Here is a 26,082-nt window from a genome sequence, read left to right on the forward strand (position 1 = left end):
AGCTTACAAACCAGACTGTGAACAGAAGCTCTGGGTACTAAAAGAGGAATACTGGTGGACTCTCTGTAAGGCTGTTTCTCGGGGCAGCCTTTTTCCTTCCCAAAATTTTCTTTCTGTATCATTGTCATCAAGCGAGAGAGGCTGTACCCGCCTCACAGCCCTAATTACCCAGTGACTGGTACTCACCTCCTTCAGAGTACAGCACACAAGTTCCTGCCTGCAACAGTTCTCAGCCTTGGTTTTGAAACAATCAGGAGATGCTAAAAAAATTCTCAAAGCAATTCATTTTTATTTTTTAAAAATCACCCCAAAATAAAAAACCACTGACTCATCCATGCCAAACTGCACTTTCCAGAGGAAGCATGTCAGCAGACTCAGACAGACAATGGACAGAATCCCATGACACCAAAGTCATTCAATCCTGATGCTTCAGAGGCTGACATTCTGAGCTGAAATAGCCACAGGTCACCACTTGACCTGATGTGGGACTCTCCTTTCTTTTTAGTCTATTTATGTGGTAGCAGAAGATGTGAGACTCTAGTCTCCAGTCAGTGAGGCTTCTCCTGTTACAGAAAAATATTAGAGTCTAGGCTTGACTTAGCGGTGGGTGAGCTATATTAAGAATCATACCCGGCCGGGCGCGGTGGCTCACGCTTGTAATCCCAGCACTTTGGGAGGCCGAGGCGGGCGGATCACGAGGTCAGGAGATCGAGACCACGGTGAAACCCCGTCTCTACTAAAAATACAAAAAATTAGCCGGGCGTGGTGGCGGGCGCCTGTAGTCCCAGCTACTCGGAGAGGCTGAGGCAGGAGAATGGCATGAACCCGGGAGGCGGAGTTTGCAGTGAGCCGAGATTGTGCCACTGCACTCCAGCCTGGGTGACAGAGCAAGACTCCGTCTCAAAAAAAAAAAAAAAAAAAAAAAAAAAGAATCATACCCTGCTTCTTCAAAGTCTAGACGATGCATTTGTAGTTCTGGCTTCTCTCAGGGGTTGTGGATCTCAGGGACCAGAGAGAGCTTTTAGTCCTTTTATGGATGAGTTCACTGTGACTCTAAAATCTTTTCTCATTGAAATTAATCAGCATAATTTGACAGACACCCAGAAAAATACCCTAATCATATTAGGCTGAAGGCCAGGTCTGGAAGTAAATTCTTTAAAAGTTTGGGCTTCAGGAAGGTGAAAATGGGATATGTTAAAATGGGGATATTAAAAATATATTTAAAACTAGAGGGCTAATCCCTGGCAGAGGAGAACTCTTCTTTGATTTGCCAATCCCTGGCCTTTTCTTACTCCTTACTTGTACTGACTCCAGGTTTTCCATAGCATGAATGCCTGCCACTGCTCTACGCATAGTAAGTTATAGCGCTCTGCAGACTGGTCATCTAGACCGGGGACACGGAGAAAACATGTTCTGGCAATTCCACCTGGCTCAAGGTATAAGTACGTATTTTTAATTCTCAGAGGAGAAAAAGCATACAGAGGCAGTCTAGAATAATCATTGTCACCTTTCCAACTTCCGTGTTGATGACATCAATAACAGATGGAAAAGAAATAATTAAAAATAAACGAGAAAGAGTTTTCCATGATTCACCAAATTAGTAGGAGTATTCTGTCAGGAAAGCTTAGAACCATTTATCAGCTGCTACCTAAAATTTAGCATTTAACTTTAATTATGCCTAGTTACGAATTAAGCAAAACAGAAAGTGTTTTAACATGACCAGCTGCTACGGATCAAAATAGTTTCACAGTAGAAATTTTTATTTTTTTATTGTTCTTTTTTTGATTATGCAATAAGCCCCCTTCTTAACACATTAAATGTCACAAAAACTAAAATGTAATGACATTAGCCAGCTAACCTGTCTGCCCCAACTCCCTTAAACACTGAGGAATAAAGCATACTAATATGGTCATAAGTCAAACTTCGTCTGGGAAAGAAGATCCAGGCTAGACTCTTTTGGAGCCCCTGTGGGGCAGAAGCAGAATCCTTACATCATAGTTAGGTTTTGGTGGTATTCTTTTTTTTTTTTTTTTTTCATTATTATCAAGGTAACTGTATCTAACACTGGACCAGAAGAAAATGCCCTTAATCCTTATCTGATTACCCTTTTCCAAAAAGAAGACATCAGAGATTGTGTGGGTCAACTTAAAAGAAAAGGCGAGCATGCTCCTGGTTCATGGAAGGAAATGAGCTTCCATAATCTGCACATGATCAGCAGGCATCAAAATCTGTTAATTCAGAACAATATGAAGACATAGGCCTGCCCATTTGCAGCTTACTTTCTAATCTAAGGAGAAATCATGATAGCACATGATGAAAGAGTACATCAATAACTCTGAGGGTAGATGGTAGGATAGAATACTAGAAGATGAGCAGGTATTAGGTGGATTAGCCAATTTTCCATATTTAAAGAAAAAATGAGGCTGGGCACGGTGGCTCACGCCTATAATCCCAACACTTTGAGGCTAAGGCACATGGATCACCTGGGCCCAGGAGCTCAAGACCAGCCCGAGCAACATGGTGAAACCCCCTCTCTACAGATACACAAAAAATTAGCCAGGTATGGTAGCACGTGACTGTAGTCCCAGTTACTGTGGAGGTTGAGATGGGAGAATCACCTGAGCCTGGGAGGTTGAGGCTGCAGTGAGACAACACTGTGCCACTCCACTCCAGCCTGGACGACAGAGCGAGACTCTGTCTCAAAAAGAAAATTAAAGAAAAAGAAAAAAAATGACTTGGGGAATGAAATAAAAATTCTAACCCAATTCTCACCGTGTCAGAAACAACTTGGAAATTAAATTTTGTCAATTTAGAACTCAGTAAGTCACCTAACCTAACCAGTTTGACTGAAATGACTAGAAGAAAAATGGCTAAAGAACAATCCAGTAACTGAGGAACAGACAGTCTGAATTTCTGTACTAACTCTGATCCAATTCAGTCACTCATTGCTATCGCTGGGCAGGGATCCAAGTGAAACTTTTAACAGTGGCCAATAAGGTGGCATAGGGTTACTGCCTCTGAAAACCACAACTTGTCCCTAAGCTTGAAACCCACCCATAAACTTCCTCAAATCCATGTGGATGAGCACCATGTTTTTAACCAGCCCACTCTCCTCAAACTTGAATTGGCCTGCAGAAGACAGGTATGCCAACTTCAATGACTCTGCTCTGCATCACTCTCTCGGTTGCCAAATTGAGGCAGAAACATCCGTTTGCCTTCCTGTAGCTTTCTAAAAACTGTCTACAGTGTAATGAGTTGTCTATACACTTTCACTTAGCCCAGTTTCAGTAACCTTATAGTCCATTCGATACACAGAAATAGAGCACACACAAGCCTTTTAATACAGTTTGCTTACGGGAGCAGTTCTTCGACACTGATAACAACTGGCAAAAACAACCTCAACATATGCTCTGCCTAGATAATGCAGGAGATCCTTAAATTTCTCCAAGTTAGAAAATTCAGTACAACAGCAATATGGTGTTAAGAGACTGCAGATCTGTGTCAATCAGGTATAGCCTTGCTGCCACCTAAAGATGTGCTCGCCACCCCACACAAGGCTTTAGCAGCAGTTCCAAAGGCCAACGCATTCACTCTTGGAAGACAGTGTCAGCTGTCTTGACACTGCTGCTGGCTACATTTAACCAACTCTATGATGTGGTACCAGAGCCCAAGAAATACATCAAGCCAGATCGTTCTGTCCAAACATCCCAAGGAAACATGTGCCTTGGACAGCACCTGAGTGGGAACAGGCTGCTAATGTTGATATAAAATGCAAAATAGTAAAAGCAGCATTTTCTCTAATTTACTATTCAGTGAGAAACTCACGCAGAAATCCAATGCAGCAAATTGTAGAGGTTCAATGCTCCCTGATCTGCAGTTAAGCCAGGTGTGCCACCTCCTTCATCTGACTTGGATCCTGCTCTGGACTTTAAGGAAACATCTACCTGGCTAGCAGTTCAAGGATTCAATATAAAAATAACTCATGCTTTGTTTCAACTGGAGGGTCATGACACTGTTGGGCCTACAGGAAAACCATTCATAAGTCAATGTAAGCTCATATCTACTGAAAAAGTAGATTTGAGTTTTTTGACTAGATATGAGGTTTTACACCCTACGTTACGATGAAAAAGATTCACTGAAGAAGGATTCAATCGTGCTGTACTACTTCCTGGAGTTGGCAGAGAAATCATGCATTTCTTGGTAGTTGAAAGAAGGCTGATTCAAGAACACAGTGAAGAGATGTTCCCATTTCTCAAGGTGTTTTGTCTTCCTGGCCATGAAGATTTAGCACCTGCAAAATTCCCAAACCTATGCAATGTGGTTAATGCAGGGAAGCAGACGTTGGATAATTCAGGGACTACCAATCTTTCAAAGAGTCACTATCTCGACTAGCAGATCATGAGGTAGATGAGGCAGTTTCAAGAACTCCCTTGAAGAAAGCAGTGATGAGTAAAGAAGAGGATGGGTTATGAGCAGCATTTAGTGCGACAAGTGAAGAGATCAAGATGCCACTATCTGACAAGAAAACCAACAACCAGACTAATTTCACACAGCTTCTTCAGGCAATGGAATCAAGAGATAGGATGCAGACTTAGAAAAAAAGAAAGAAAATTCAGCAGAGTTAGAGGGATCTAAAGGAGTTGTATATTTATTGCCTTCTGTAAACCAGGAGTAAAGGAGATAATTAAGGTTTTAAATAATCCAGTTTCTTAGTCACCAAAAGTACCAAGACTTCCTCCTATTAATGAGGCTGAAGGCTCAGTTTAAGCTATTCTCTGCCATCTGGCCCTTGTACTTGGGAAGACTAAAGCCACTGTGGACATTTAAATGAGAGAGATTTGCACTCTCTCATTTTTCACAGCCTGTGCTACAGCAATCATGACTACTTTTGGATAAAGCAAAAGTTCCTTAAATAATGTACTCATGGCATTTTTCTTTTCTTTTCTTGTTACTACACTGCCCAACAAAGAGTCTCTTCCATTCTCATCGAGTTTGTACCACATTCCAGAAGAATAAATGGAACTGGATCATTCTGAGAACTATATTGTAAAAAGCAAATATTCTACTTTAAAGAACACACTTTTTTTTTTTTTTTTTTTAGACGGCGTCTCACTCTGTTACCCAGTCTGGAGTGCAGTGGCATGATCTCAGCTCAAGTGATCCTCCCACCTCAGCCTCCCAAGTAGCTGGGATTATAGGCATGTGCCACTACACCTAGCTAATTTTTGTATTTTTTGTAGAGGCGTGGTTTCACCATGTTGCCCAGGCTGGTCTTGAACTCCCGGACTCAAGGGATCCACCCACCTCAGCCTCCCAAAGTGCTAGGATTACAGGCATGAGCCACTATACCCAGCCAAGAGCACACATTTAGGATAGAACTTGAGCATACTTTTGTTTCTGGAAGAGGACAGAAATAGAGGAAAGGACAAGAAAAAACAAAACCCAGTAGCAGTGAGTTAGTTTCTGTCCCGTCTCCACCCTTCTAAGTAGGACACCGGCTTAACAACTAGTTTTATTATCAGCCCTCACTGTTTAAATCTTAGCAGAGAAAAAGAAAACCTGTTGAAGAGAATAAAATTAAGAAACATAAAAGGGAAAACTTGATTATCACCAGTTTCTGGATTTTTAGTTTTCTTCTTCTAACTGAAGTTCACTCAGATCTAGGGAATAGCATTAAGCTTAAAGTGAAAGTGGGGGGAAAAAATGTGGCACATTAAAGTGGCAAGTAGCTGTAAAGAGAAGAGGGAAGCATTTTTAAACTGTAGTAAGGTTTACCCGAGAGTGACTACTTTTATAAGGAAGAGATTCTATGAAAATGTAGCAAGGAGGCTGGTCTGTGGAGTCACAAAGCTGGGGAACTGCAGTTTTCATGCTGATTCTCTATCTTTACCACTCTGGGTCAATTGTGGCAGAGAAGCTGTTTCATCTTCCTTGGGCATGGGAGAGGAAAGGAGGAGGGATGCATATGACTCAGTTTTTAAATCAGCACCTTACAGGGTTATTTGGTAAAGTGGTAAGGCTTCTGTAAAATGCTTTGACTAGGAAACGAATCAGAGGCAAAATAATAACATAAAATAGTAACACCAAACATCAGGGAACTGAAGGGAAGAGGAATGAGTCATTGAAAACCAGGGACACCAACTGTCCAGGTCACCAACAGCTTCCTGGTGCTCCCCCACCCCACAGTCTGCTGTGAGCTCTTTCACCTAGAATGAGCCTAGAGAATGGCCTACTGGGGCAAGGGACCTAGCATTGGCTCTCAGCCACAACACCGCATCCCAAATTACCCCTCCAGAACAGACGCTGAGGGACACTAGAAGCAAGGAGTGGTTGGGATACTTTTGCTACACCTTCTTTCTTGAGAGAAAGAGATTTAAACCAATAGTATAATACATCAGTTGAAATATATCTGACGATAATAACAAAGATGCATTGACCTATAAAAAGTCATTTAATGCATATTCCAGATGGCCAATACAAGCTGGTTAGGTAATTAGCCCTTGAAGAATTATTTTATAGTCATATAAAAATGTTTCGTCTTGTTTAAAAAAAGTCTAGTCTAACAAAAACATCCACCAATGGGCTTGCATTTTTTCCATTTGCAGGTTTGCAAGATCATAAAAATATACACATATGCATCTCTGGGCATATCTCTGTCCACTAGCTTATCAGTTTTGGCAATACACTGCATAGGGGTATACTACCATTGGTTTCTGACATTAAGTTAGCTTTAAGCTTATTGGCTATGCCAACAACTGGAGGCAGCTTAGAACCCAATCCCTGGAAAGCACTTGCAGGATTAACTACCCGTTTCCCTGACACCTTGTCTATGGTAGTGAGAGGTCTGGGGACAGACTTGCTAATCCAAGGGTGTCTTAATGCTTGAGCTGGGGTCAGGCGGGCAGAGGGGTCCCAGTGAAGACATCTTTTCAGAAACTCTATAAACAAGTAGTCATCACACCCCTTCAGTGCTGTCCCCCAGTCTTTGCTGCCTGGGGGACCCCGCTTTTTACCCCTACGTGAGCGACCCCCCACAAGCACAACCCTCCCATCTGCCTGAGTAGTCACAGAGCAGTAGCGGGGTATGCCCTTGGAATTAATAAAGTACTTGGCACGTTTGGATTGCTCCAGAAGTTTTGGTGGTGGCATCCCTAGAAGCTCCATCATGCAGGCCAACTGGTCTCCTTCATCCTCTCCAGGGAAGAGAGGCTGTCCTGTTAAAAGTTCTGCAAGGATGCAGCCAAAACTCCATATGTCAATTGGTGTGCTGTAGCGGCTTCCTAAGATGATTTCTGGAGCTCTGTAGAACCGAGACTGGATATATGTGTAGAGCTTCTGGTACTCGAAACAGCTGGACCCAAAGTCAATGACCTTGGTTGAACTGCGCCCGTGGTGTTTCAGGAGAATGTTTTCTGGCTTCAGATCGCAGTGAATAATCTTATTTTTGTGGAGGGCATCCAAAGATTGCAAGATGGACTGGGCAAACTTGCGTACCAACTGGATGCTAAAACCCTGAAACTTGTTTTTTTTAATCAGCTCATAAAGGTCTATGCTCAGCAATTCAAAGGCCATGCAAACATGGTTCCGGAATGTGAAACTTTCCAGCATGTGGATAACATTCATACTACCAGTTTTATCCTGTTTTTTAAGATGCTCCAAAATCCGGATCTCCTCAGCTGCTTGACGATGAAAGCGCTTCTCATTGCGCACCATTTTTAGGGCCACGTACTGTCGAAGTTTGTGATCATAGACCCTGGCCACCTGCCCAAAACTCCCCTTGCCGATAATTTTCAGCACCTCATATCGATAAGCTAGATGGTCTCGAGGTACATGAATATAGGCCCCATCTGCATCATCATACCCTCCATTATTGGGACCACCAATAACTCCATGTCTTTTTTTGGCATTTGGACCTACAAAGTAAATTTCTGGATAATTAATTATTTCCAGTTTCTCATAGGCAGTGAGGTGGTGTTTATATTGCTTCAGGGCTTGTTCTGGAGTCAGAGGCACCACTTTGGGTGCCTTGGATGAACGGTTGGATTTTACTGTATTCAAGCAATCTGAACTTTTACCCTGAGAAACAGTAGGAGAGCATTTGTCAGAGTCACTGATGCCATCTGACTGAATAGTATTGGATTTTCTGTTGCCAAATTCTTGAAACAGCTGTTCTACCTTCATCTCACCTCCATCCACAAAGTGCTGAGTATGATCTCTTGTAAACTGCTCAGTGGTCATCTATGAAAGAGAAAATGAATATAAGTCATTAAAAACATTAGAAAGATGGAAGAATCCTCCCTCCTCCAACTGATTAACAACAAAACATGTCCAGTCGTGTTTACTTTAAGGTTAAAATGACCCAAAAAGGAGATAAGAAAAGCAAGAGTCTCTAGCAATTTGTGTTATATTAATTTTCAGACTCCCTGAATATTGCGGACATCCCTAACCCCCATACATGCCTTGCTTTGTTCAAGACAAGATGATCTTATCATGCCCCCCACATGCCTGGTTCCTTCTTACAGATGTGTCCTTGTACTGAGAATCTTTCCACCCCTCATCCCCTCGACTCCTACATTCCTTCAAAGCCCAGTTCAATTCCTCTCTCTTTCACTTAGAACTATGCCAAGCCCATACTAATTAATCTTACATCCTAACTGCAGCTTTTCCAGTTTGTGCCACATAATTTGGTACTTGATTATGTATAATATATGCACTATCTTACATTGTTTACTAATTGTTTCAAGTATCTTCCCAAATATTAAGGGCATATAGCATGATCAAAATAATGCATACTGAAGTATAAACAAGAAGGTACTATCAAGTGACAGAAGCAGAATTTGAACCAGAATAGGTCTTCTGGCTTCTATTCAAGGGTCCTTCCCATTAACATAACTCAGCACCAGGTTCTCCCAGCACCTGTAGACTAGCAGGGCTGAATGTTGACTATGGCCTGGAATCAACAAAGTGCTCAATCATCTACTCCCAGGTCCCCATATAAATTACTGCAGCCTTTTAACTCCATTCATTGAATCACAAAAGCTCTAAGTTAAAGAGAACTCTTGAGATCATCTGGACCAATTCTTCAAGTACCTGGTAACAGTGAGGGTCCAAGGTCCCTGGGGTGCTTCTTATAAAACTCTTCCCTAGCAAGAGCCTACTTGATAAAGGAGTACTACTCCTTTCACCAGGTTTTCCACAATCTTCTCCTGGAAGGGATAGTGACCCACAGAAAAAAGCTCTACTTACTCCTCTGAATTAAGATTCTTTGAACTGAAACAAGGTTTTCTGAAATAAGATGGAGGAAAAGAAGGACAAAAACAACCAAACACCTAAGTAAAATTAATATTAATTAATATTAATTTTTATACCTAAGTAAAATTAATAATTAATATTAATTAATTACTATTAAGAAAAAAGTAATGTGAAATGTGAGATATATTTAATGTGAGATGTGAGATACGTCTAATGTGAGATGTGAGATGATAGATACGTTTAATTGGCTTGACTGTAGTAATCATTTCACTATGTATATCAAAACATCATACAGTACACCTTAAAAAATAAAATTTTTTGGCCACGTGTGGTGTCTCATGCCTGTAATCCCAGCACTCTGGGAGGCCGAGGTAGGTAGATCACTTGAGGTTAGGAGTTCGATACCAGCTTGGCCAACATGGTGAAACTCTGTCTCTACTAAAAATACAAAAATTAGGTGGGCATGATGGTGTACACCTGTAATCCCAGTTACTTGGGAGGCTGAGGCAGGAGAATTGCTTGAACCCAGGAGGTGGAGGTTGCAGTGAGCCAAATCATGCCACTGCACTCCAGCCTGAGCAACAGAGTGAGACCCTGTCTCGAAAAAATAAATAAAATAAAAAATAAAATAAAAACTTTGGCCAGGCATGGTGGTTCATCCCTGTAACCCCAGCACTTTGGGAGGCCAAGGCGGTCAGATCACTTGAGGCCAGAAGTTTGAGACCAGGCTGGCCAACATGGCAAAACCCCCACCTCTACTAAAAATACCAAAAAAAAAAAAAAAAAAAAGCCAGATGTGGTGATGCATGCCTGTAATCCCAGCTACTTGGGAGGCTGAGGCAGGAGAATCACTTGAACCTGGGAAGTGGAGGCTACAGTGAGCCAAGATCACGCTACTGCATTCCAGCCTTGGCAACAGAGTGAGAGACTGTCTCAAAAAAATAAAATAAAAAAAGAAATAAGTGAAAAATATTAAGAAGGGGCTGGAAAGATAAAAATGTTAAATCTGTTGTTAAAAAGAAAAGGAAGTCTAAGATAAATAAAAGGAAGTCTAGGATACTTAAAAGAACAACTGTTTTTCTCAATGGACCCTGAAGAATTATGTCCTTTATCTGTTTGGCAATTTCAGAGAGCCTGTAGTATGAGGAACACATTAATTCCAGAGGAGCTCTGGGCTACGGTTATAATCTCTAAAAATGTTAAGCTAAAAAGTAGTCAAACCTTTAAAAACTAGAAATTTTAATATAACCTAAGCAAAACAAAAACTGTATTTATAAATTACCAAAAATAAGTAACAAAAAACAATATTAAAAAACATAAATGACACAAATTTAAGTGTTGGCATACCTCAGACAGCCCCCGTAATTCAGTTATAAAAGTTCTGCTTGCTCCTTTTTAAAAGTCATTTAATCAATTTAAATATTTATAGAACACTTACAGTTACACGATGTATTATATGATCTTAAACAAAGTCAAGGAGCCAGTTCAAATGTAGCCACAGCTTGGCATTTAGTTTTAAAATAAAGGGGCCAGATATTGCCCAAGTACATATAGTCTCTGTGATACCAAAATAGAAAAGTATCACTGGTCAAGAAAATAAACAGGCCTGCATATAGAATCTAAATATTGGCCAGCCGCGGTGGCTCACGCCTGTAATCCCAGCACTTTGGAAGGCCGAGGCGGGTGGATCACCTGAGGTCAGGAGTTCAAGACCAGCATGGCCAACATGGTGAAACCGTCTCTACTAAAAATACAAAAATTAGCAGGCATAGTGGCGTGCACCTGCATTCCCAGCTACTCGGGAGGCTGAGGCAGGAGAATCGCTTGAACCGGGGAGGTGGAGGTTGCAGTGAGCTCAGATGGCACCACCGCACTCCAGCCTGCAATCTATTAGGGAATAAATTTGGTGGCACTAGGAAAAGAATTTTAATTATTTGGCTTTAATTAGATTTACATAACAAAAACAAACATCTACAAGCATCTTGGCTAGTTTTCCTTAAAATCTTTACTACCTAACTTTAATGCATCTAAATATTTACTGCTTAAGTCTTTGAACCACATCCTAAAGAAACAGGGAGTCAGAAGGCCTGGGTTGGGGTCCTGGCTATGCTACTTAAAAGCTGTAGGTCCAGCCAGGTGTGGTGGCTCATGCCTGTAATCCCAGCACTTTGGGAGGCCAAAGTGGGCAGATCACCTGAGGTCGGGAGTTGGGGAGGAGCTTGACCCAACATGGTGAAACCCCATCTCTACTAAAAATACAAAAATTAGCCAGGTGTGGTGGTGTGTGCCTGTAATCCCAGCTACTCGGGAGGCTGAGGAAGGAGAATTGCTTGAACCTAGGAGGCAGAGGTTGCAGTGGGCCAAGATTGCATCACTGCACTCCATCCTGGGCGACAGAGCAAGACTTCTTCTCAAATAATAATAAAAAAAAGCTGTAGGTCCCTGTTGCCTTCCTGAGCCTCAGTTTCTTTATCTGTAAGATGTGGATAATAATATCTACTTGCATGATGTTGTGTGAATCAAATTCTAATTAAAAATAATAATTTCACCAACTATAAAATATTTAAAAGACACTGGTTACAATTCAGCAAAATTCTCAGTACATTAAAGTTTAAGTTCCTATACAGCCTTCCCCTTCCACTTTTCTCTCTTCTCTCGCTGGTGGCTTCCTCCATTTCTCCAGTCTGATCTCCCTCCATCAAGCATCTAGCACTATGTCTTCTGCTCAATGAGGGCCCCCCACAATAGGCCTTCACTTAGGATACACGGAATTGCCTCACCCACTTTCTCCCCACATAAACATGCTTTCCACTCGCTATACAATGTACTGTGTTACCTCTCCATGGATATTTGAACTTCAACAGAAGATCAATGCCCTAACCCAAAGGAATGCCTCTCTAGGAACTGCAGTCACCAGTGACAAGCTGTTAGGAAAGGTATTTGTGGTACAGGGTCTGTCCCTGGGAATTTCCCCTACTCTGCTTACGTGTAAGGCTGCACTGGCTCTGAAGGTCTTCATTTCTGTTTGTGATAATGAGAGGGTCTCAGGTACACAACATTAATAAGAACAGATACATATCAGAAATGTAATTTCCCCAAACTATTACAATAATATTAAAGATGTCACTTGGAGTCCCTGACTCATGGTTTTTCCTTAAAGTAAGCCTAAATTTCTCTCCTTGCAAAATAAGTCTTACCTTGCCTTTGGTAACTACACAGAAGTGTCCAAATTTCAAGTAGGAGCCCTCTGGATACCTAAAAGGGGCTGTGCTGTCCCTGCCTCCACCATTCTGTAGGTTCACCATCCCCGATACATCTGCCTTACCTCACCCACTCTCCTGTTCACATTCTCAACACAGGCTGCACTTCATGTCTCTCTTGAAGCATGCCTTCCAGAACAAAGCAGGCTACTTCAGTGTAGTCCACCATCAATATCATCTTCTCCAGTGAATCTGGAGAATTCTGGGAGGTAATTTTTCCACACAGGGAGGGGTTCTCTTATTTTTTATTATTATTATTATATTTTTATTATTAAGTTCTAGGGTACATGTGCACCACACGCAGGTTACATATGTTACATATGTATACATGTGCCATGTTGGTGTGCTGCACCCATTAACTCATCATTTACATTAGGTATATCTCCTAAGGCTATCCCTCCCCCCTCCCCCTACCCCATGACAGGCCCCAGTGTGTGATGTTCCCCACCCTGTGTCCAAGTGTTCTCATTGTTCAATTCCCACCTATGAGTGAGAACATGCGGTGTTTGGTTTTCTGTCCTTACAAGTTTGCTCAGAATGATGGCTTCTAGCTTCATCCACGTCCCTACAAAGGACATGAACTCATCCTTTTTTATGGCTGCATAGTATTCCATGGTGTATATGTGCCACATTTTCCTTTTTTTGAGGCGGAGTTTTGCTCTTGTTGCCCAGGCTGGAGTGCAGTGGCACAGTCTTGGTTCACTGCAACCTCTGCCTCCCGGGTTCAAGCAATTCCTTTTTTTTTTTTTTTTTTTTGAGATGGAGTCTGGCTCTGTCGCCCAGACTGGAGTGTAGTGGCGCAATCTCAGCTCACTGCAAGCTCCGCCTCCCGGGTTCACACCATTCTCCTGTCTCGGCCTCCCAAGTAGCTGAGACTACAGGTGCCCACCACCACGCCTGGCTAATTTTTTGTCTTTTTAGTAGAGATGGGGTTTCACCGTGTTAGCCAGGATGGTCTCGATCTCCTGACCTCGTGATCCGCCCGCCTCGACCTCCCAAAGTGCTGGGATTACAGGTGTAAGCCACCGCACCCAGCTGTCTGCCACATTTTCTTAATCCAGTCTATCACTGATGGACATGTGGGTTGGTTCCAAGTCTTTGCTATTGTGAATAGTGCCACAATAAACATACACGTGCATGTGTCTTTATAGCAGCATGATTTATAATCCTTTGGGTATATGCCCAGTAATGGGATGGCTGGGTCAAATGGTATTTCTAGTTCTAGATCCTTGAGGAATCGCCACACTGTCTTCCACAATGGTTGAACTAGTTTACAGTCCCACCAACAGTGTAAAAGCATTCCTATTTCTCTACATCCTCTCCAGCACCTGTTGTTTCCTGACTTTTTAATGATCGCCATTCTAACTGGTGTGAGATGGTATCTCATTGTGGTTTTGATTTGCATTTCTCTGATGGCCAGTGGTGATGAGCATTTTTTCATGTGTCTGTTGGCTGCATAAATGTCTTCTTTTGATAAGTGTCTGTTCATATTCTTTGCCCACTTTTTGATGGGGTTGTTTGATTTTTTCTTGTAAATTTGTTTAAGTTCTTTGTAGATTCTGGATATTAGCCCTTTGTCAGATGGATAGATTGTAAAAATTTTCTCCCATTCTGTAGGTTGCCTGTTCACTCTGATGGTAGTTTCTTTTGCTGTGCAGAAGCTCTTTAGTTTAATTAGATCCCATTTATCAATTTTGGCTTTTGTTGCCATTGCTTTTGGTGTTTTAGTCATGAAGTCCGTGCCTATGCCTATGGCCTGAATGGTTATTGCCTAGGTTTTCTTCTAGGGTTTTTATGGTTTTCGGTCTAACATTTAAGTCTTTAATCCATCTTGAATTAATTTTTACATAAGGTGTAGGGAAGGGATCCAATTTCAGCTTTCTACATAGGGCTAGCCAGTTTTCCCAGCACCATTTATTAAATAGGGAATCCTTTCAGGGAGGGGTTCTCTTCTTAACTTTCTTTCCTTTCCTGTAAATAACTCAAATACTGGCCTGAATCAATTACATATCAAGTCTGATGTGCTACAAATAAAACCTTCCTTCCATTGTTCTAAAAAAATCTACAGTATTCACACATATTAAAGTATAATTGTTTTAAAACACTAAATATTTCCCCAAATGCCCATCAATCAAGGAGTAGATAAAGAAATTATGGTATGGCCGGGCGCGGTGGCTCACACCTGTAATCCCAGCAATTTGGGAGGCCGAGGCGGGAGGATCATGAGGTCAAGAGATCGAGACCATCCTGGCTAACAGGATGAAACCCTGTCTCTACTAAAAATACAAAAAATTAGCCGGGTGTGGTGGCGGCCGCCTGTAGTCCCAGCTACTTGGGAGGCTGAGACAGGAGAATGGTGTGAACCCGGGAGGTGGAGCTTGCACTGAGCCGAGATCACGCCACTGCACTCCAGCCTGGGCGACAGAATGAGAGACTGTCTCCAAAAAAAAAAAAAACTTGCTGAGAAATTCAAAAGGAATAAAGGAATATCCTTCTCACCCAGATATAAAACCCTACCTTTTCCCCAGCCCCCAAACCCTAAATCCCTGTAACACAAAACCCAACAAAAGCCTATGGGCAGATGATTTATAGTTTACCATGAGAATGTAGGAGCATCTTGAATAAATGAAGCTAGAAAACTTTGTAAAAAGAGTAACAGGATCTCGGGATAGAGTCATGGCATAATGAAATATAAGTGGCACCAAGAGGTCAAAAGGCATTTTTTATTTTTTATTTTTTCAACAAAATGAGTAAAGACAGCCAAGCACGGCGGCTCACGCCTGTAAACCCCACACTTTGGGAGGCTGAGGTGGGCGGATCAGCTGCGGTCAGGAGTTCGGGACCAGCCTGGCCAACATGGCGAAACCCCATCTCTACTAAAAATACAAAAATTAGCCAGGCATGGTGGCAGATGCCTGTAATCCCAGCTACTCAGGAAGCTGAGGCAGGGAGAACTGCTTGAACCCAGGAGGTAGAGGTTGCAGCAAGCTGAGATTGCGCCACTGCACTCCAGCCTGGGCGAGAGAGCAAGACTCGGTCTCAAAAAAAAAAAAAAAAAAGAAAGAAATGAGTAGTGAGTAAAGACATCTAAAATCTTCTTGCTCCCCAACAAAACTGTCATGCCTAACACCATGCAGTAAGAAATTCATTTTTGATCCTGAAACATACAGTATAAGTAACCTACTGGAAGGTAAATAGCATTGGCTAACTGTGAATCAAAGTTAAAATGACTTGGCTGGGCGCGGTGGCTCGTACCTGTAATCCCAGCACTTTGGGAGGCTGAAGTGGGCGGATCAGGAGGTCAGGAGTTCAAAACCATCATGACCAATACGGTAAAACCCCGTCTCTACTAAAAATGCAAAAATTAGCCAGGCATGTTGGTTGGTGCCTATAATCCCAGCTACTTGGGAGGGTGAAGCAGGAGAATCGCTTGAACCCGGGAGGCAGAGGTTGCAGTAAGCCAAGATTGTGCCACTGCACTCCAGCCTAGGCAACAGAGTGAGACTCCATCTCAAAAAAAAAAAAAAAAAAATCAGTTAAAATGACTTAAAGTCAGATGTTAACACTTCAACCCAATTGCAAATAGTTTCCTATAGAGGTGAGCCAATTGGCAGCAAGTAACCAAGCAATCTGATGGGCAACACAAGATGTATATGGTTCTGAAGTTCTTAGACATTTTGACATATTAAAGAAACAAACTTGCAAAGAATAGAAAGAAACCCCACTACACTCCAAAAAGGGGACGAAAAATAGGGTGACCAGCCTTCAAAATATTTTTAGCTCACGTTTTATATACTACTAGTGTTGAAAGTGGGGAAAAGGGCCGGGTGCGGTGCCTCACGCCTGTAATCCCAGCACTTCAGGAGGCCGAGGGAAGTGGATCACTTGAGGTCAGGAGTTAGACCAGCCTGACCAACATGGTGAAACCCTGTCTCTACTAAAAATACAAAAATTAGCTGGGTGTGGTGGCAGGCGCCTGTAATCCCAGCTACTCAGGAAGGCTGAGGCAGGAGAATTGCTTGAACCCGGGAGGCGGAGGTTGCAGTGAGCCGACATGATGCCATTGCACTCCAGCCTGGACGACAGAGTAAGAATCCGTCTCAGGAAAAAAAAAAAAAAAAGGAAAAAGGTTGATTTTAAGCAAAAACTAATGACAACAGGAAGGACAATGAAAAATACAAGTGATTTTTCCATATAGAAACAATTTCAGGTCTTAAACACAGAAATGTGAAAGAGAAATATTACAAATGAGTCAATTCAATTATTCAGTTTGTTCATCTGATGACATATGCAGCAAATTTTAAAGTCATAGGATAGCCTCTCCTTGTCATGGAACTTGGCTAAACCCTGCTCTGCCTACCACTCGATGCATGCTGAGGGAATGTGAATTAATTTTATCTTAAGTTAAAAAAAAAAAAGCTGCCAGGAGCAGTGGCTCACGCCTGTAATCCCAGCACTTTAGGAAGCTGAGGCGGGTGATCACGAGGTCAGGAGTTCGAGACCAGTCTGACCAACATGGTGAAACCCTTGACTACTAAAAATACAAAAATTAGCGGGGCGTAGTGGCACGCGCCTGTAATCCCAGCTACTCAGGAGCCTGAGGCAGGAGAATCACTTCAACCCGGGAGGCAGAGGTTGCAGTGAGCCAAGATCATGCCATTGCACTCCAGCCTGGGGGACAGAGACTCCGCCTCAAAAAAAAAAAAAATAAATAAATAAATTTTAAAAAGCTAAGTGTCTGCAGTCCCCAAAATGATTAAATGCATTAAAAACCGAACTATTTTAGGCCGGGAGCGGTGGCTCACGCTTGTAATCCCAGCACTTTGGGAGGCCGAGGCGGGCGGATCATGAGGTCAGGAGATCGAGACCACGGTGAAACCCCGTCTCTACTAAAAATACAAAAAATTAGTCGGGTGTGGTGGCGGGCGCCTGTAGTCCCAGCTACTCGGAGAGGCTGAGGCAGGAGAATGGCGTGAACCCGGGAGGCGGAGCTTGCAGTGAGCCGAGATTGTGCCACTGCACTCCAGCCTGGGCGACAGAGCGAGACTTTAGTTATCATCTATCTATAAAATGGTTCTCTTTAGCATACTAATAAACAAAGACTGCATTTCCATCATGCAGGTGAAAAAAAACCCCTGCAGATCTATGAATTCTGAGATGTTTTCTGTTTCTTATTTTTGTTAAAAGGGGCCTTTGTAATACTAGGAGTATATCATCCTATACAAAAATAAGCATTACCTAAATAAAAGTAGCATATTATTTTTTTCCTAGTGCTATATATTTATCCCAGTGGAAACTGAAATAAAAAGGTGAGCTCCAAACTTAAATCATTCTGAAAAGCTAAATTTGGACCACAGACATTGTTATTCCAAAGTCAAGAGAAATCGAAAAGAAACAAAAAAAAGTCTGGTTGTCAGTGATACATAAGTGTACCTTGAGCATTAAGTAGCACTTCCTCCTTTCCAAAACAATTCATGTACAAAGAATTATTTCTTTTACTTACATTTAGTCTTCTGGGTGGAGGTGGTTCAGAAGGATTGCAGAGTACATTTGAACAAGGGGGACATTTGGTTTCATCTATCATCATGAAGGTGTCATAGACACCATCCCCCAACCTAGTTAAAAGGATTACAGACAAAATCTGTCAGTAACTGAAGAATATAAAATCCTGTGTCTTAACTGCTTCATATCTGCTACAAGGAACAGTAATAGAAATAAATGTCTACACTACATTTTGGCACTGAATACAAACAACTGGGGCATTTGGAAGAGGAACAGAGTAAATCCAACTTTTGTTTTTCAAGGACAGCATTTCTAGGTTTGTATTTTAAAATAGTTGAAACAAGTCTTTCTGAATGTTGTTAAAAACAATAAGGACTATCAGAAGGATCTCATAATAACTTACTACTTGAAAATAAAGGCTAGTTTGAATCTGAAGCTCAGAGAAAAAAAAAGACCAGAAAAAACTAAAGATGTAATAGTTTCTCAAGTCAGAGACTTGGATTCTAATCTCAGCTCTAACACTGGCTGTGCTACCTTCTCCTCTGAGCCTGTCTTCCCCAGTGCCACCTTCTCCTCTGAGCCTGTCTTCCCCATGTTAATGGGAAGACTAGCTCCAGTCTACACACTTCTGGGTCTTACAGGCAAGAAATGAAAGGCCTTTTTAAGGCTGTCTTCTCTTTATTCATTTACTTACTTACCTACTTATATCTACCTAACTTGTAGAAAAATACAGTAAGTACTACAGCAAATACTAAAAGGACGCTCTAAATTATAAAATGTATTGAATTTACTTCTCTTTCCACTTCATTTTCTGGTGGATGGTGGAGGCAAAATTCTAAATGATTAAGGATCACTTCTCTGTTCTTTAACACTGTGGCTCCACCACTGTAAGGGAACACAAAAGACGGAGAGGATTTATTTAATCCACAAGATGGCCCTGAATAATGTATTTCATCTGCTACCAAGAACACGGATTTCCCAGTTACACACATCAGCATTTCACTGTATCATTTTACATGATACATTATGAATATAACAATGACGATGTTGCAGAGGAATAATTTTTTAATGTCTTTTACAATATCCTGGAATATTCTGGTCACCTTTAAAAACTGTTTTGTGAAATTCATTCTAGAGTTTTCTTTATGGATGTGTTATAAAAATACAAAGGGAAAAAACCACTACAAATATTTTTGGAATGCTCTTTTTAAAAACATGCTCACATTCTGATAGAATTATTTATATTTTTAACAGGGAATGGCTTCACCGACAGAAACCAAATATTCTGGATGTGACTGACCCTTTGCCATAAGCCTGATAAAACAAACCAGGATAGGCATTCACATACACAAAGAAAAAGAAAACGTGCAAAATTGCCTAGTGACTAACAGCCAGAGGAAATTAACAAGAGTCTGCATGCAAATAAAGCAGGGAGCGGGGTCTCTTCTTTCCATTTAGGTGTAAAATACAACGCAAGGTGGGGAATCTCTCAAAATAGGATCCGGAGAAAGCCGTACCCAGCACAGCCCATAACCTGTACATCCGAAGCTAGATCGCACCCCTCACAGCAAACCCCAGGAGTTCAGCCCTTGGTTATCCGCTCTAAGCAACAGGGCTTCTTTCCAAGGTACTGCTCCCGGGCTCCCCCCCTTTAATAAAAAGCCCCACAAAAAGCCCTCGATTTTCGTAATTCCTTACCATATACCCCGATCTAGGGTTTCAGAGGTAATCCAGGGGTGGAAATTCTTCTTGCTCTAACTCCGCTCTAGCCCCTCCCCCGCGCCCGGTGAGACAGGGATGGGGGGAGGGGGCCCTGATGGAGACGAGATGGGGGCGGTCCCGGGGAGGCAGTCAGACCCCTGCCCTCGTCCCTCCTACTGAGGGCTCACTCTACCTCCTTCCCGCCCCCAAGCTTCGCTTGCCAGCGCCAGCCGCTCCCTGTGGCGCCTCCAGCCCGTTATCCCGTGGCGCCGTTACCTCCGCTGCTGGGGCGGGAGCCCGGCCCCAGGCGGCCCCGCATCTTTCCGCCCAGGCCCGCGAGCTGTGCCTCCCATCTCCTAGCTCGGGACCCCGCGCGGGGAGAGGCGCCAGTTGGGGGGTCCGGCCGGCCACACCACCTACACCTGGACGGCTGCCTCCGCGGCGCGACGCTCCCACGGGTACTCTCGGCCAGACACTGCAGCTCAGCGCGCCTTCGCTCCCGACTGGCCCCGGCTGGGAAGTGGGGAGACGCAGCTGCAGGGGCGGGAGGGGGAGCGGTCTGGTCGCCTAGCAACCGCGGCACGCCCCCGGGAAACGCCTCGGCGCAGCTCGCGCTGACGCACGGGGGCGGGGCCTGTGGCCGGTAAAGGCCACGCGGCGCTCCTAGCCGGCGCTAGCACTAGCGCGGGAGGCGGGAGGCTGGAGGCGAGGAGCTCGTGGCCTAGGCTGCTCGGGTTCCCTGGCGCGAGCTGTGGACGGAGAGAGGGGTCCAGAGGAGGGGTGAAAGTAGCAGTTAGCCCGCGATCTCAGAAGGGCTGCCCGCCCCTCACGGTCCGCGGTGCCCTCAGTAGCACGTTGCGTCCTGGAAGTTCTAAAATCTCCCGCTTCAATATGAATTTTAAGTTAATGAAAACATATGTGTATTGTTTTAGGCTTTCCCACCGCGGGGACGGCCCTCCGGCCGTTGGTGAGTTACATAAGAAAGCAATAATAATAAACCCATTAATTGACACGATGCCTCCATTTATGAACCTTTGATCTCAGTAACCGAGGTACCCGACGACTTTCGTCTTTTACAGACTTAGCTGGGATGCACAATAGAAGCTGGGCCTTTGTCTGACTCCCCTGCAACCGTCAGCCACAGACGGGAAGGCAGCGCAGGAAACAGGCCAAAGGAGCCGCGCTTCCTCATGAACATGAAGCAGCAAAGCCTGAACTAGAAGCTTCTAACGCCTAACCGTCCTCTTGCCGCACCAGTAACTCTGCAAGGCCCTTCCTGACTTTTTCCTTAGAATGTGTGTATATGTGTCTTTTTCCTTTTCTGATGCTAAGACACCTCAGAAACACCAATGTTAAGCAGATTTCCATCGTTGGAGGTTAAAACACCCGAACACAAGTGTTTTCTTGAGTGTGCCATCTGGTCAGATGTTTTATGGGCTTGTCTGTTTTTTTTTTTAAAAAAATTTCCTGGAAGATGGGTGGTAAGAACCAGTCAGAGTTTGTAAACCCACCAAGCACGAGGCGGTTGGACCGTCCAGATTCTGGAGTCCGGAAGACACCCACGTTCTCAGAATGCCGAACGCGGGCGCCACCTGGTGGGACCAGAACGCTCATTGTCCCAAATCAGCATAGCACAGTTCCCATAAATCTTAAAAATTCCCATCCAAGGCTCATTTCCGTGTGACTGAAAGTCATATCCTCTGTTCTCATGACTCCAAGTAAAAATGTCCCTAAAGAGCCAAAGTATCTTCACTGTATAAACTAAGAATCTATTGGTTTGGGGAATTTTATTTTTTGTCATCAATGTTACTTTAGCCTTTCTATGATATACATATAAATAAAAGTTTTCTTCCATGATGATTTTTTAAAGCTTATTTTATAAATAAACTTTTTCTTTTTGTCTCCCCCTTCCCCCACTCTGCAACCAGAGCAATTCTGCTTTCACAGGGGTTTATATTTGGGCTCTTACGAAGCTTTTGTTTGAAGAAAGAGTTCCATGGCAACGCAAAGATTGAACGAGGTTACTGTTGAAGTCCCTTCCAGCTCTAAGATTGCAGAATTCTATTAAAAAATCCCCGTTCTCAGTACTTATGTAGACACCTCAGACCACTTTACTGCCCTCCCTAAACAGTCGAATGAGGCTTGCCCCCACATGATTTCTTACCTCATTCTCAATCACTGCTTGTGAGAGGATTGCATCCGCAGTCTGTGTTTAAGACACATCTTCCAGAGCCAAGTAGAAGCGTTCCTGCTCCCTTTCTTGCTCCTAAGGTGAGAAATACAGAGGCCGCCTTTGTCTTCAGCCTATTGTTCCCATGGTCAAGGGAAAGAGGACTCCTCGAGGGTGCTGGAGCTTCATAAATCTCTGACCTTAGTGACCCAATGTTTCTTCAAAGAGCCCCTGTATGATGGGGTTAACGTCCCATAAGGGATCTGGCAGGAGCCTCCACACCCCTGCTGAGCTCTGCCTTGTCCCCTCCAGCTCCCAAGCAGCTTCCACATCATTCATGCCCTTTCTTCCCCTCCAAAGACTCATTCAAGAGTAGTTTAAAATCACCATTATCATTCTCCATGCAGTTAAAGGCAGATTTACCCACCATTAATTAGCCAAAAGTCATATAAGATGCATATCTGTCCTCTGAAGCCAATTCCAAGACATCTGCAAAATAAGAAAACTGCAAGTTCTAATACATTGACTAAGGAAATAAACAGCAATAAAAAGATGCAACTATTCCAGGATCTTAAAAACCCACTGGGACATTCACAATGTGATCAAAGTTTCAAATGCACAGGTTACGAAAACATCCCCGTGGCCACATTTACCTGGAATTTTGTGATAAAATAGCTGTTGGTAGGTTATGTTAAGTTTGGACAAGTTTCATTGGCATACATTTCTGTACAGCAAAATGTGCCATAATGCCTACTGTGACATGTGTATCACAGAATTGGAAAATATTTTTAAAAAATCATTTGGAGAGAACCAGTGAAGCTTACTTTTTTCCTCAAGCTATATTAACCTCAAATTGACCTGTGTTCCTGAAATACATACTTGCTATTTTTTTCAGAAACACTGAAATCTAGCTCACTGGAACACTAAAGCTATGGCTTATTTTTCTGGAGCCTCAGAAAACTGTCTCTCTTCTATACCTCAGGCATCTCCTGTTCTTATGCCCTCCCCTCTCCACCAAGATTTGAAAAATGCCCCTTATTAACAAAGCAAACAAAAGCCATGCCCGCAGTGCTGTACTACAGCACTGCCTCTTCCACTACTATACACACTTAGTTCTGTGTCTCCTAAACCCTGAAGGTTGTCCTTATTATCCCAAACTCTTCATCTATTTTTCTTTTCCAAAACTTTTGTCATCATTTTCCGCTTGCTCCTCCTAAGTCAGCGTGACCAGTTCCACCTATAGCTCTGAGGGGTCCTATGAAGCTTCATTTCTGAAATCTTGAAACCAAACCAGGAGTCTTTCTAATCATCATTACCATTTGCTAAGTATTTATTATGTTCCAAGCACTATCTGAAGCACTTTAACATATTTGCTCATTTAAAACTCACAGTAGTCCTGTGAGATAGGTATTATCTCCATCCTACACTTCAGAAAACAGTCTCAGAGTCTAATAACTTGCCCAAGGTCACCCAGCCAGTAAGTGATGAACTGAAATTCAAACCCAGGTCTCTTTGATTGAAAAACTCAGCCCCTCGACTTCCTGTATTCCACCTGTATTCCCTGTGCCTGGCAGGCTAGCCCAGGCTAGACCACTGGACCCTTGAATTCTGCGACATAGTTTCTTTTGATTTAAAATTCTGAAGGTGGTAAGCAGAATGATAGTTCCCCAAAGATGTCCGCATCCTAATTCCAAGAATCTGTAAATATGTCACTTTACTTGACAAAAAGGGACTTAGCAAATGTGATGAAGTTAAGGATCTTGAGATGGGGTGATTTTCCTAGATTATCTGAGTGGGCCCACTGTAATCACAGAGGTCCTTTTAAGATGGAAGGGGGGGCCGGGTGCAGTAACTCATGCTTGTAATCCCAGCACTTTAGGAGGCCGAAGTGGGCGGATCACCTGAGGTCAGGAGTTCGAGACCACCCTGGCCAACATGGTGAAACCCCATCTCTATTAAAAATACAAAAATTAGCTGGGTGTGGTGGTGTGTGCCTCTAGTCCCAGCTACTCATGAGGCTGAGGCAGGAGAATCACTTGAACCCAGGAGGCAGAGGTTGCAGTGAGCAGAGATCATGCCACTGCACTCCAGCCTGGGTGACAGAGTAAGACTCCATCTAAAAAAAAAAAAAAAAGATGGAAGGGGAAAGCAGGAGGGTCAGAGAGGGAAATGTGACCATGGAAGCAGAGGTCAGAGAGGGAAACAGATTTGAAGATGCTGTTGTTGGTCTTGAAGATGGAGGAAGGGGCGGTGAGTTAAGGAATGAAGGTGGCCTCTAGAAGCTGGAAAAGGCAGGGAAACAAATTTTCCTCTAGAGCTTCCAGAAGGAACGAATCGCTGCTTACACCTCAATTTTAGGACTTCTGACTTCCAGAACTGTAAGATAATAAATTTTCCTTGTTTCAAGCCACTAAATTTGTAGCAATTTGTTGCATTAAAGCTTAGGAACCTTGGGTACTGTAATAGATTAAACATAGCACATCCTTTGCAGCTGCTCCCAGGGAGTGGAGGAAATGATTTTCCTGGTTCTTGAAGCTGACTGGCCACGTGACTTGATTTGACCAATAACACATGAGGAATTTAGGAGCTTAGGCCTCAGGAGACCCCCCCTTACAGCTTCTTCTCTCTTGCTCTTAGATGCTGCCACCATGTGGACAAGTCTGAGCTGGATTTCTGTAGTCCTCAGCTAATACCAATTGCCAGACAAGTGACGAGGCCACCCGGCTGAGTTGCCAGCTGACAGCAGCCACATGAGAGTTCCACATAAAGCTAGCAGAAGAACCTCTTGGCTGCACCCCACCCAAATCAACAGCCCCTTGAGAATTATGAGCAAATAAAATGATTACTTTAAGCCACTAAGCTTTGGGGTACGGCAATAAATAAATGATAGGGGTACTTTTGAAAAATACCAATTATGCCTACCCTCCATCCCACCAGATCTAATGATGAACAGTTTCTTGGTAAGGATCTCTGCTCATCTTTTTATTGTGGCTGTTGTTCATCAGCCAGGTTTGGAAATCACTAGTGTAGACCCTGGCGACCAAGTCCTATTGAGTCATCTGGCTCTTGGAAGGTCTTCGAAGACCAATATACCTGTTCTATTCACAGGATTTGGGCCAAGGAACTAGTTCTCTCTCAATCACCTAGTGTACAGGTTAGGGATTTTTCTATTACAAATATCAAACTGAAACTGTTAAAAGAAAATGTACTGGCCGGGCGCGGAGGCTCATGCCTGTAATCCCAGGACTTTGGGAGGCTGAGGCAGGTGGATCACCTGAGGTCAGGAGTTCGAAACCAGCCTGGCCAACATGGTGAAACCTCATCTCTACTAAAAATACAAAAATTAGCCAGGTGTGTTGGCCGGCACCTGTAATCCCAGCTACTTGGGAGGCTGAGGCTGGATAATGGCTTGAGCCCAGGAGGTGGAGGTTGCAGTGACCGGAGATTGCGCCATTGTACTCCAGCCTGGGTAACGAGAGCGAAAATGTCTCAAAAAAAAAAAAAAAAAAAAAAAAAAAGAAAGAAAAGAAAAAAAAGAAAAAAGAAAAGAAAATGTACCATATACCTTTTTTACAGTATTTTTTTAAAAGTAATAAAGCTAAATTTGGATATGATGGGTGCCTGTCCTATCTCCATTTCTTGTTTCTATATTCCAACATGCTAGTTTCATTCTCAGGGTTCTTTTGTGCAAGCAAGATGGCAACTGCAATTCCAGGTTCAACTCAGTAGAAAAGCTATCTCAGTCATCCCACAGTCTCACTGTAATTCACTGGCTTTGACTGGGCCCATTCTTAAACCAAATATGCAGCCAGGAAAATATAATACTCTGGTCAGGCCTGAGGCTCCTAGACACTGCAGTAGAAACATATTGGACAGAAAGTTAGGAAAACAGTGACTTTCAGAGGAAAGTTGCTATAGTGGGTCCCAAAAAAGAGATAAGTGAATATGGTACAGCAAACACAACAGATATTCACTACACCTAGGTGTTGGAAATCAGCTTTATCTGTGTCCTGAAAGTCCACATCAGGGTCACCAGGCTACTGGAAGTCTTTAAAATTCCCAAGTCTCAAAAGCCTGGACATCAGACTTTGAAATGCATCGCACCATGTCACCCAAATGATGGAAGACAGGTTCCCCTGTGCCTCAAAAATGGCCCCCAAGCTCTATAAAACAATTCATGAAGTACTTCCATGCATT

At 43.1% G+C, this 26,082-nt stretch overlaps 1 protein-coding gene and 1 long non-coding RNA gene across 7 annotated transcripts; one reads left to right on the forward strand and one right to left on the reverse strand.

Annotated features, from left to right (window-relative positions):
• Window positions 1-6,432: 6,432 nt before the first annotated feature.
• On the reverse strand, window positions 6,433-20,293 carry DYRK3 (dual specificity tyrosine phosphorylation regulated kinase 3). Of its 6 annotated transcripts, none has more exons than XM_055234136.2 (4): window positions 19,713-20,242; window positions 18,806-18,899; window positions 18,016-18,127; window positions 6,433-8,238 (listed from the first exon to the last, which is right to left on the reverse strand). In XM_055234136.2, the coding sequence occupies exons 2-4, from the start codon at window positions 18,820-18,822 to the stop codon at window positions 6,661-6,663; spliced, it is 1,707 nt and encodes a 568-aa protein (XP_055090111.1). In that variant the 5' UTR covers window positions 18,823-18,899; window positions 19,713-20,242; the 3' UTR covers window positions 6,433-6,660. The 6 variants fall into 6 exon arrangements, with proteins under 6 accessions (XP_055090111.1, XP_063469707.1, XP_055090110.1 ...); XM_063613637.1 differs by having other exon boundaries at window positions 20,136-20,232; XM_055234135.2 differs by having other exon boundaries at window positions 19,992-20,118.
• LOC129458371 (uncharacterized) lies at window positions 20,081-21,589 on the forward strand. Its single transcript, XR_008649602.1, has 3 exons — window positions 20,081-20,173; window positions 20,648-20,682; window positions 20,795-21,589. It is a non-coding gene; the product is annotated as an uncharacterized lncRNA (long non-coding RNA).
• Window positions 21,590-26,082: the final 4,493 nt, after the last annotated feature.

This window comes from Symphalangus syndactylus, chromosome 19 (assembly GCF_028878055.3).
Source record: "Symphalangus syndactylus isolate Jambi chromosome 19, NHGRI_mSymSyn1-v2.1_pri, whole genome shotgun sequence".
In the NCBI taxonomy this organism is placed as follows: domain Eukaryota; kingdom Metazoa; phylum Chordata; class Mammalia; order Primates; family Hylobatidae; genus Symphalangus; species Symphalangus syndactylus.

Coding starts and splice junctions, on each gene's coding strand:
- DYRK3 (XM_055234134.2), bottom strand. CDS start 20,068: ATGGGAGGCACAGCTCGCGGGCCTGGGCGGAAAGATGCGGGGCCGCCT. Junction 18,128..19,991: donor CTCCCGCCCCAGCAGCGGAG/GTAACGGCGCCA, acceptor CCTTTTAACTAG/GTTGGGGGATGGTGTCTATG. Junction 8,239..18,015: donor CTCCACCCAGAAGACTAAAT/GTAAGTAAAAGA, acceptor TCTCTTTCATAG/ATGACCACTGAGCAGTTTAC.